The 12425-nt window shown below is 33.2% G+C and overlaps 2 protein-coding genes across 2 annotated transcripts; both read left to right on the top strand.

Annotated features, from left to right (window-relative positions):
- Positions 1-158: 158 nt before the first annotated feature.
- LOC147472709 (uncharacterized) lies at positions 159-5394 on the top strand. The gene is made up of 6 exons (XM_086588337.1): positions 159-436; positions 1108-1307; positions 1624-1764; positions 1852-1932; positions 4184-4311; positions 4434-5394. The coding sequence occupies exons 1-6, from the start codon at positions 211-213 to the stop codon at positions 4474-4476; spliced, it is 819 nt and encodes a 272-aa protein (XP_086444463.1). The 5' UTR covers positions 159-210; the 3' UTR covers positions 4477-5394.
- A 2088-nt stretch (positions 5395-7482) lies between these two features.
- LOC147472708 (oleoyl-acyl carrier protein thioesterase, chloroplastic-like) lies at positions 7483-11665 on the top strand. Its single transcript, XM_086588351.1, has 7 exons — positions 7483-7974; positions 8997-9130; positions 9216-9329; positions 9920-10015; positions 10791-10878; positions 10988-11056; positions 11182-11665. Exons 1-7 carry the CDS (start codon positions 7609-7611, stop codon positions 11458-11460), a joined length of 1146 nt encoding a protein of 381 aa, XP_086444477.1. The 5' UTR covers positions 7483-7608; the 3' UTR covers positions 11461-11665.
- Positions 11666-12425: the final 760 nt, after the last annotated feature.

Here is a 12425-nt window from a genome sequence, read left to right as displayed (position 1 = left end):
CAAAATCTTTTGTAAATCCACGTGTCCAAATTTGATATCTTAAAATTTAATGTAAAAAATATAACATTCCAAAATTAGTACATTTACACTGATTGCATGCGTTATTCGTGTCTCAGTTTTTATTTTTTAACTTTAATATAATTAAGCTTCTCAAACTTTGAAACATCAAAGAAAAAAGAAAAAACTTGAAACACTTCTCATTGATAGATCATGGGGAGAAGAAGGAATGCCACTGCAAGCGTCATGTTTGGATGGATTGAAAAACAATCTTTGAAAGTAAAAATCTTTCTTGGTGTTTCATTGGCAATATTATTGTTAGTAGCAGTATGGTTTACCCTGAATCATCACTTCCATCTGTTCGTCTTATCTCAAGCAAGTCATGCACTTGGAATCATGATTTTGAGTTATAAGCTCCTTAAAAAGAAGACTTGTTCTGGTACACATATAAATCTTACCATCTCTCTTTTCTCATTTCTTTTTAAGGTTTATGTATGGTTTACGTTTTTTTTTTTCTTCATCTAGAGTAGTTATCAGTTATACAGGGCCACTGTTCCTTACAAATTATCAAAGTAACATTAGCACAAATTATTTACAGTTATATCTATAAGAAATAAATGTGTTGTCACATTGTTTTCCTTCTTTGATTGACGTTTGTGGGTTTAGGACTTTAGGGTCATACAAATATCTATATGTCGGTACTACATTCAATATCGTTACAAATATTGGGTATGCGAAAAATTATTTTGACTTTTTTTAGACTCTTAGAAAAAGTTGTAAATTGCAAAACATTAGACGTATTTAGTTCCCAACAGACATTAAAACATTAGAACATTAAAACATTAAAAGTAAATGCTGACATCGTGGGAATCACATAGAATTTTGTTGCACGAATTTGCAACCCTATGCTCTTAGTTGATAGAAGAACACTCATTTTGCCATGCGATATTATCAGATTGCAAATTATGCTCTATACTTGTACATTAGATATACTAGTAATTCTTTTGGTACATTTCTTGAAACATTTTATTAGAAATTGTTCCTCTAAATTTTTGGTTACTCGTAAAACCATTTCTCCATCTAATGACGTACATACGTTTTTTTTTTCAGGTCTATCGCTCAAGTCGCAAGAGGCAACTGCCCTATTCCTAGCTGTGAGGTTGTATTGCGGCCTCACCGTGTATGCAGATATCAGTATTATCCTCGACTTTACAACACTCGCCTCAACAGCTTGGGTTATATATATGATACGGTTTAAATTGAAGTCAACATACAGCAAGGATCTCGACAACTTTGCCTTATATTATTTGGTAACGTCGTGTTTTATCGTTAATCTCCAAAAACTTAATTTGTTCCATAGCAATATAGCATTGCATTTCCACTTGTTCATAAAATTCAGTTTCATATGTAAATGGGTGAGTGTCGTCCTTTGTTTATCTTGTTTCCTTACACCATTTTGTTAGATTGAAGAATTTAGCCAAGTCATTGCTTCATGCCTTCATCTCTAAAGTCGGTTTGCTAATCCATGCATAGAGTGGAATCTATGGTACAATGATTAGTAGTAATAATTCACCAGGGCATTTACATTAATTTTCTGACTACGCACATTGTAAATCGCTTATTCAGGTAGTTCCTGCTGCTGTTCTTGCCATATTGATCCATCCAGCTTATAGAGCTTTTAGGTTGTCGTCAGTGCTTTGGGCATTTTCTGCGTACTTGGAAGCTATTGCAGTGCTGCCTCAACTTATTCTAATGCAGAATGCGAAGGTATGAATCCCATTATTGGACTACGTTTGTATGCAACAAGTGTCGTCATACTAAGGAGTACTGATGTTATACATGCTGTGTTTTCAGATGTTTGAGCCATTTACTGGTCTTTATGTTTTTGCTTTGGGCGTGGCGAGGTTCTTGAATTATGCATATTGGATCTTCATGGTAAGTCTGTGCGTCGGAAATTATACTGATGCAAATTGACACATTGACTTAATTTATCTCAGTAAATTCACCAAAATTCGAAAGCGAGCGCAACTTAGAATTAGTCCAGTAGATATATCAACATTTTTAAGGTTGACATATATCGTGGTTAATGTGGTATATGTCAATTGAGTTTCCAATGTGTTTCACATAATGCTAGCTGCAGTTAGGGGTGTAAATATATAGGTTCAGATTCGGATATGTCTGTATCCGAATTCGACTTCGAAAATTTATTCTGACATCTCAATCCGAATCCGAATCCGACGGATATTAAAAAATTTATTCAAATTTTGATTTTGAATATCCAAATTGGTTATCGGAAATATGAAAATTAAAATTAATTAAAATTTTATTTGTTTTGAATAATTCATTTTACCACTATATTATTATTATTTGGTTAGTATAGTTTTATATTATTAGTTTGTGATTTTATATAATATTTTATACAATAAAAAATAAATAAATAAATTATATATAATAACTATTAATTTTTTAAATCGGATCGGATATTATCAAATGCAGATATAACAGTATCCAAATCCGTATCCGGGACATAAAAATTTATCCCAATCCAAAATTTTCGGATAATATCCAATTTTTCGAATATTTGGATATCCACTTGCACCCCTTATTGCAGCCTCAAATGACATTTCATTTTCAATTACTCAATCTAAATAACATTATTGACTCTCATCAGAAGTGCAGATGTCTCCATTTGTTCTTGTAATTGTAATTGTTGTTGACTTGTTGTTGGGCCAAATTCGAAAGTGAGCGCAACTTAGAATTAGTCCAGTAGATATATCAACATTTTTTAAGGTTGACATATATTGTGGTTAATGTGGTATATGTCAATTGGTTTCCAATGTGTTTCACATAATGCTAGCTGTAGCTAGGGGTGCAAATAGATAGGTTCGGATTCGGATATGTATGTATCTGAATCCGAATCTAACGGATATTAAAAAAATTATCCGAATCCAATTTCGGATATCCGAATTGGATATCATATAATATCCGATCTGAAAATTAAAATTAATTAAAATTTTATTTGTTTTGAATAATTCATTTACCACTAAAAAACTAGTATATATATAGTTGTCATTTATTATTATTATTTTGTTAATATAGTTTTATATTATTAGTTTATGATTTTATACAATAAAAAATGAATGAATGAATTATATATAATAACTATTAATTTTTTTAATTGGATCGGATATTATCAGATGCGGATATAGCAGTATCCAAATCCGTATCCGAATTGACCAGTTGGACATAAAAATTTAGGTATTTGTTATTGAGGGACTCCATATTGTGTTGGGCAAGAAAAAAAAAAATTTATTAAAAGTGTGTTTATTGGTCCCAAAATTAAAAAAAAAAAAAAAAAAATATATATATATATATATATATATATATATATATATATATATATATATATATATATATATATATATATATATTACAAGTGTGTCATTGGTCCCAAAAGTTGAATTCGAAAACCCCAAACTTTAAACGACTGGACTAAGTCGATTTATTGTGCAAGCCCAACGAATCTCCACACGATTTGGACTAAATCTCCACACCGTTTGAAAAAAATATAAAATGATATTTTTGGCCTCACCGTTTGGGCTTAAGTCTCCAACTAATCTGCGCGTTTGTGATTTATGATTTGAAAAAATAAAAAATTATGTTTAAAACGATGTGCATATCATACATCGTTTGACTTAAGTCCCAAACGTGTGTATATCGTCGTTGAGACAACGAAATCCAAATCCAATGCCATATCGTTGGAGACTTAAATTCAAACTTCGGTTATCGTTTTTGGGACCAATGATTAATAATTGTTTTTTTTAGACTTTTTGGGACCAATGACACACTTGTAATAATTGTTTTTTTAGGTCTGCCCAATATAATATGGAGTCCATCAATAATAGGACTCAAAATTTATTATAATCTGAAATTTTCGGATAATATCGGATTTTTCAAATATTTGGATATCGACTTGCACCTTGCTGCAGCCTCCCATGACATATCATTTTCAATTACTCAATCTAAATAACATTATTGACTCTCATCAGAAGTGCAGATGTATCCCTTTGTTCTTGTTATTGTAATTGTTGTCGACTTGTTGCTGGGCCAAATTAAAGTACGTTATAACTCACCATCAGTCGTCTCTAGGATATCGTACTTACACGTCCTTAATTGTAAAATTCAGGTAATTGAGACTCGTGGAAGTTTTCTATACTTCGCAGGATATGGGAACCTTTGGATGGTGACTGCGCTCATTGCAGAAACTGTTCAGAGTTTCATCTTGGCAGATTTTTGTTACTACTATGTCAAGGGGTATGCTACTAATTTCCTACTTATTGTTCCTCAGTAATGTCATTGAAATTCCTACATCAAACCTTCAGAGTTAGAATATTACTTAACACACATACAATGTCTTCACATGCATTGTTTGACAGCGTCAGGGAAGGCCGAATTTCGATGCTACCTTTACCTGTCTAGAAGTTCGTTGAGAAACTTGGATGGCGCGATTTGCTCAGTTCAGTGATACTCTTGTAGTCCTTTTGTGGCATCAAACATGGCCTGTCATGAGTTTGATTTTCAAAATTTTGATATCATGGTTGTTGATGGCCAGTTTCTTCCCTGATACTATACATAGTTACATACTAATGTAAACAGACAGGGCAGATCAAAGGGTGCTCTAATCTGCAAAGGAGTTTTGACCTGTGTTAGAAAATTTGGTTTAATCAATTCATTTTCTTTTAAAGGGATAATTAATTAAGTTTTACTGAATAATGTTTGAGATGTATTATTAGTTGATATTTAAGGTCAAGGGAGACACGCACTAGATAAAAGCTTTTTTTTTTTTTTTTTTTTTTCTAGAGAATATAATACACTTTCTGATTGTCATCTTCGGAACTACATCGATCAACTACTGGAGAGTGTCGTCAGTAAGATATATAACACATCAATTCCTCCATTATTTTGGACAACGACGGAGTTGAGTTAGTTGAGCATCTGTGTATTCATTTGCTAGTCATGAAAATAGTGGTTAGGCCTGAAACTTTGTATATCAGTATCACTTAAAGTTGATGTCTACTAAACATGGTCTGAAAATTCTGCGATGGAGGCTTACGCCCTTGATACTGAGGTATGCTTCAAGTCTTCAATCAACAACGCCTCAACGCTTCAACCACGCCTCACACAGTGAAGCGTACGCTTCTGATGCTTACACGCTTTGTTCAAGGCTTCTAGAGCGTTACAGGTACGCTCAAGGAATGCCTCGAGGTGCTTATTTTCAAAACATTGATTGAAAGTGTTCGGGAAATAAATCAGATATCTTACTGATTTGAGCATCTGTACATATAGCAGCTGCATTTTTCACAAAGTTCTAATAACTCAGTTTTAGAATGACATTAGCTTTTCTCTCCTTCGTTCAAGATGCAAAGTTCTTAGTATATAGTTTAACTAGCCATGCAGCCCGACCTGTGGCCGGGCCTGTTATTCTTAAATTCTTAAACCCATATTTATGCGAAAGGCCTATATTTAACATAAGCTGTTATTCTTAAACCCATTTAACATATCCATATCCACTTAGAAGTTTAACATATCCATATCCAGTAAGTAATACATATCATGATCCATTAACTAATACATATCCATATCTATTAACTAATACATATCTATATCTATATCCATATCCAATAACTAATACATATCAATTAACTAATCCATTGTTTTTTAGAATTTGTTTTTTTTTATCCCATTTGAAATAATGAAATAATGCGTAGCTTTGTTTTTTGTTTTAGCATAACACATGAAAGGACAATTTTAATTTATATTAAATTAGAGAGTAGGCCAAATTCAGGGTTAGTTTGGTAAAAAGGCAAGTAATTATTTTTCAAATAGAGGGACTATTTTAAAAACTTTAGCTGATGTGGCTCACTATGAACATCTTGGAGAAACGGATATTAATATAGGTAGGATTAGTTTTCTATATGCCACGCAACTAAATGGTAGTGATATTTGAGATCATGCTTTTTGATATATATTACTGATATATGTGATGCATCTAACACACGCTCATATATAGCAGATGCAGCTAGTTCTAGCTTGGAGATAATTTGGTCATCTTCCAATTATTCAGGAATCTCAACAACTTAGCCATAGGGAGTCAATGAAGTTGTTGCAAGAAGAAATAAGATTAACAATAACAGTAATAAAAAACTGAAACAGAATCTCTGAACTTATATTGTCACACATAAGATCCCTTTTATCAGGTCAAATATGAAAAAGAACAATTTGGAAAAATGCTATCATCATCATCCACTGAAGCATATAAGATTTCATAAATAGTTTTTCTATGGTTAGGTATTTCATTTGAACTACTAGTACTGCAATTGCTACTCATTTTTTTAAAAAAACTCCTTGGTTGTTACAGAGTTACAACAACTTCAACAACATCATCTAATAAGTGACAAGAAGAAACGTCCAGGTTTTTCCTGTGTCGGGCGTAAGTTTGCAATGGCATACGTATTAATTTTTGTAGAATATTCCTAGACTATGCATGGAGCCATAAATAGCTGGATGTATGGATGAAAAATAGGTAAAAGTGAAATCAAACTTTGGTACAACCAATTTTATACGAAAACCAAAACTAATATAGTATGAACTATGAACTAGGAATATTACAACAGAATCTATCCCCCCTCATGAATGGACAATCAATTAAACTCCCTTCAAGTCCAACAAAGAACATCAATTCCTTCAAACATGCATTAAAACCATATTTTGAATAAATTACGTTTAAAAATTCAGCCAAAAATTCAAAAAATTTTCCCAACCATAGCTCTAAAAAAAATATACTTTGTTGCATTACAAAAAATGTAATAATAAATTTTTGAATAATAACACGTTTAAAAATTCAGCCAAAAACTTCTAACAAACATACAATTCATCTTTTATGAAAGGTTCTATTTAATGGATTAAAAAAAAACGAATATACTTTGTTGCATTACAAGTTTAGAATGTAATAATTTGTGTTTGAACGCGCCTTATTATTAAGGATATATGTAGGAATATAATTGCTCATTGCTTATTAACTACACATACACAACTCAATTTTTCATTTATATTTACTTACTAATACTTTTAGTTCTTCAATATTCTATTTTATAATTTATGGAAGGTTATAATTTAAGTGGATCTTTTTTTTCAAAAAAACCTTCCATATTATTTAAAATTTTGAAATTGCATTCTTGCATTATATCTTTTATAATATATTTTTTTCATTTAAAAAATACGGACCTTATTAATTCATAGGTTTGAAAGGTTCGCCTTATTATTCATATTATACGTAAGAATATATAAAACGGGCCACCTAGTCGGCTAGTCCAATTTGATTGATATATATCAAGAAAATCAAAATCTCAAGACGAAATAGAAAATTGAAATTTTACAATTTTACACTTGTTCAAATACCTCGGTGGTATCGTAACCACATGCAACAGCTACAACATATATAAAAAATAGGAAACAGAAATTTTTTAACTTGGAGAGTTTTGAGTTTTGAGTTCCTTCCTCAAAAAAAAAAAAAAAAAAGTGTTCTTTTTTTCTGTGGAGGAAGAGAAAGCAATGGAGAAACATCTCTTGATGATGAAAGGAACATGCAATGCAACAACAGATTTAACTCATTACCGTTTCTTATCATCATTCAAAATAAAGACCACTTCTTTAACTCGTTTTCCATCTTGTTCTGTTCGTAGTAATGGTGTTTTTTCAACTACTTGTTCATCTTCAAGAGTACAAGCAACAGATCTTGTTGTATCTGATAAACAAGTGAAAGGGTTGAGTAATGGGCCTGTTAGTTTAGCTGATAGACTAAGGTTAGGTAGTTTAACAGAAGATGGGCTGTCTTATAAAGAGAATTTTATTGTCAGGTGTTATGAAGTTGGGATTAATAAGACTGCTACTGTTGAAACTATTGCTAATCTGTTACAGGTAATTAAAGTTTCAATCTTTTTAGATTAATTTTGTTTTGTTTCTTGTTTCAGTTTTGTTTATAACATTGATTTGAACAATGGGCTGGTTTTAATTTATAGAATTTGTGTTGATTTGCATGTTTGAATGTATTGTTACTGGTTTTTTGCATGTATGAATGTATTGTTGTTACTGGTTTTATGATCAATTGGAATAGTGGACTTGCTTGAAATCTGGAAGTTGGGATTGTTTATAACAGTGAATTGGACAATGGGTTGTTTTTAGTTTGGCCAGTTTATGTAGAATTGCTTACTTGCATGTATTGCAACTGGTTTCAGCTCAGTTTTTTGTCAGATTTATTATTAGAAAAAAAAAATGTGAAACTAATCTGAACTCTGAGATCTGTGTTCTGGTTTTGTTTTTATCTCTGTAAAATTCAGAAATTGGTTTTTTTATTTTTTTTTTTTTATTTGTTCTGTAATTTTTAGGAGTTTTAAATTTGCATGTTTGTCATTTATTGATGCTGGTTTCACAGGCAGCTAGATAACAACTTATCAAATATTTTACTCTTTTTTTCTAACTTGTATGTTTGGGTTTATATTTGCTGCTTTCTGTTGTTTTAGAAAAATATCGTAGTTTTATAACAAAAGTACAAGACTACTGTGGTGATGTAATTGGGTTCACTTCTTATAATTTTCTTTTGCCAGATTTGAATTTGTATGTTTGCCATCTAGTTGGTCTTCTCTGTTTAGTTGGAATATTTGTTTTAGTTTTAGTATGCAGTTAAGATTCCAATTTAAGTTTAACTTATGAGTTTTACTTTCACACTACAATAAAAAACGAATTGTTTTTTATTCATATGTATGTGTTTTGCCTGTTTTGGTTCTTTTGTGTATGCTATACACTTTGAGGTTGTCCAAGAGAAGTTCTTGATGGTTCCTAGTGTATTTTACTCAAATGCTACAAGAGGATTTGTCCCCTCTTGTGTTTCGATTTTTAATTACACACTCATGCTTATTGTTTGATGCACCAACTCAATGTAGGAGAATGCATGCAACCATGCTCAGAGTGTTGGGTTTTCAACAGATGGGTTTGCGACGACCCTCACAATGAGAAAACTGCACCTCATATGGGTAACTTCTCGCATGCACATTGAAGTCTACAAATACCCCGCTTGGTGAGTTGATTGTGTTTCATTTACACTCTTGGTTAGACCTGTTTGGGGATATTGATATGTCAATGGTGTTAAATGCAATTGATAGGGGTGATGTGGTTGAGATTGAGACATGGTGCCAAAGTGAAGGACGGATTGGGACACGACGAGATTGGATTATCAAGGATTATTCTACTGGTACTGTTATTGGGAGAGCTACAAGGTACTTTTATTTGTTTCGTCACCAGCCACCCTAATCTAGTAATCTTTGCCACTCAATCTATATCCAAAATTTAAGTGCAATTTTGAATATAGAAACATATAATCTTGTACAAAACTGTTCTATAACTAGCGATGTGTTTATCCAAAATAACATCAAGAACAGGGCTAATGATAATCTCTAAAACAAGCTTTCTGCCACGTCACACGTGTCGACTCTCCATTTGAATAGTTAGATCTGGCTTTGATTGTCTTTGTGGTTGTCTTGGGACCTTCCTTGCTTGGTGTTTCTTCTTTTGGTCTCTCTCTTGTATTTTTTTCTAATATGTTTTATTTCCCCTACCCTTCTCACATAATGTATGTATTCCAAGAATCTTTCGTCTTAGGATATGCACCTTTTGAAAATAAAATATCTTTCTCCGTCGTATTTCTTTTGTGGCTTCGTACAACTATTGATCTTTTCTTGTTGGTTTCATACTTTCGTCAAATACTAGAATTAAGCAAAGTATCAACAGACTGCACTCAGAATAATTATTTCTGGTTGTATGTTATTAAGAATCTTTTATACATTACTTCATACTTTTTTGGCTGCAGCAAGTGGGTGATGATGAATGAGGACACCAGACGACTTCAAAAAGTTAGTGATGAGGTTCGGGAAGAATATCTGGTCTTTTGTCCACGAACACCTCGGTAAGATGGTCCGTTTTTGAGTATAGACTCATGTCTTACTTTATACTTCAAGTTTTTTTTAAAATTAGTAGTGAGGTGGATAACAGGACAACTACTGTTTTGACTCTGTTCTGACTAAATCCATCATTGAGCATGTGTTTTGTGTGTCTGTTTGTGTTAGTGAAGAGACGTGGTGTGGTAAATACACAGAAAACGTCATGAACTCATGATACTGAAATGCACCCTCAGTAACTCCATAGTACCCTTGAAAAAAATCCCTAGGGATGTTATTGGTCCTTTTCCATGTAAAATTTTGATGTTGTCCCTTTTTCTGATGGATAATGGTAGTGGGATGTGAATTGCATCACCCATTTTAACACACTTCCAGCGGTTAATTGGTTGAACTGGGTCAACATGGCAGTGTTAATTTACCATATACTTTTTGTTAGATGATCATGGTTTATCCACCAGCTACTTTACATTGCAGCAACGACTCAGATGGAGAACTTTAAACTTATCGAATCAGCGTTAAAGTTTATGACTTCAATATCATGTATGAATCACTAAGCGACGGAACAATCTGGCTTAACCACTGACACCACTTCACGGCCCACCTAAGTACTGTCCATCACTGGTCTTAAACCACTCTAATACCAGCCACAATCGCCATGATACCACTGAGCACATTTCTCCAGTTCAAAATATTAAGGACCAACATTTAGTATTTATGTTTTTAAAACCATTTTATGAGTTAAGGTTGTCAATGAGTACTCATTAAATTACTTTTTCTATTCAGATTATCATTCCCAGAGGAGGATAATAGCAGCCTGAAGAAAATTTCTAAACTTGAAGATCCTGCTCAGTATTCTAAACTGGGGCTTGCGGTAAATGATTTGATTGTCTCCTTGTTGCATAATATGTCTGTTTCGTTGTAGTTTTCTACAATCTGATGAAACCCTTGTCTAATCTCTTTTCTAACCCTGGAATTTGTAGCCTAGAAGAGGCGATCTGGACATGAACCAACATGTGAACAATGTCACCTACATTGGATGGGTTCTCGAGGTTAGCTGGAATACATTCTTACTTTCGTACTTTATATCCATGAGCAAGTCCTATTTATTTTCAACTCCCGCATTCATTTGTCTCTTTCGTTTTTTATGATCTAAACATTGTTCCATTCGTGACAGAGCATCCCTCAAGAAATTATTGAATCCCATCAGCTGGAAAAGATTACACTGGATTACAGACGAGAATGCCAGCAAGATGACATGGTTGATTCCCTTGCTAGCCCAGAAATAGAGGGTGTAGGAGGGAACTTAGATCTACAAGGGACCAATGGGTCTAAATTCCTAACAAGTTCAGATGAGCAGGACTGCTTCCAGTTCTTACACTTCTTGAGATCAGCTGGCAGCGGGCTTGAAATAAACCGTGGTCGAACCGAGTGGAGAAGGAAAACTAGAAGATAAGGTCACCTTCTCCAATTTTTTCCATTCTTCTTTGTTTTGAAGGCAGGCTCTGGTAGCGTTTGTTCTTCTTTAGGCAGTTAGGGATCTGGTCCATTGAGTGATGTGTTAGTTCCACCATTTTGATCTTTGTATTCAATATAACCAGTGTGTATGTTGTGATCAACTTTAGCGTTGCTTGTATAATAAAACCAGATCTTTTAGTTCACCGTGGATTTGAGAGCTTTTAAATTCCAGAAACCATGTCAAATGTGACTTTCAGTTTCATGTTTTCTGTTATTTTCTTTTTGAGTTCAAGGCCAATATTCTTCATATTTGCCAAGGATTCGCACTTTGATAAAAGAAAAATGTGGCATACCTATCCTTTATATTGTGTCATGCCATTCTCCTAACCGTAGCCATTCTCATTAAAAATGCAACTTTTAAGTTTTAACCCTCGTAACTCATAACCACTTTACAGACTTCTAAATCGTGCTGTATCTCATTCTAGTATGTGAAGCTTTCCCTTTTCATTGACATGTCAGGCATCCTCAAATCAGATTGCAACTTATTGGTACTTTTAAAATAATGTCAGTTAGTCAGTATCGATAAATTTTCTACAGCTATTTTGTTTTCCTTTACTTAACCCTGGTGGCTGGTACTGCTGGCGCACTATGAAAGCAAAAGCTTGGTTCTTCTACTTCTGCAGTTCTGTCGCTAAAAAGACCAAGTATCACCTCTGTTGCACTTGTGTCTGTCTTGGTTTAACATATTGACTTCTTGCTTTTGAAATTCAATTTAATTGCAGACCAGACTGTGGTCCCTGAGGAAATCCTCTATATCTCAATTTACAAACCAAAACTCGGCTGATGCGTCTAGTAAAGGTGTTTTCACACTTCCTTTCCGACCTCCACCATTTTTCTTAGGATGCCCAGACACATGTTTAGTAATGTAAAAAACTGCTATGGGTAAGCTTAAACCAGGTTTGT

Source organism: Coptis chinensis, unplaced genomic scaffold (assembly GCF_015680905.1).
Source record: "Coptis chinensis isolate HL-2020 unplaced genomic scaffold, ASM1568090v1 utg912_pilon_pilon, whole genome shotgun sequence".
Classification (NCBI taxonomy): Eukaryota; Viridiplantae; Streptophyta; class Magnoliopsida; order Ranunculales; family Ranunculaceae; genus Coptis; species Coptis chinensis.
This window is presented reverse-complemented; position numbering and strand designations above follow the sequence as displayed.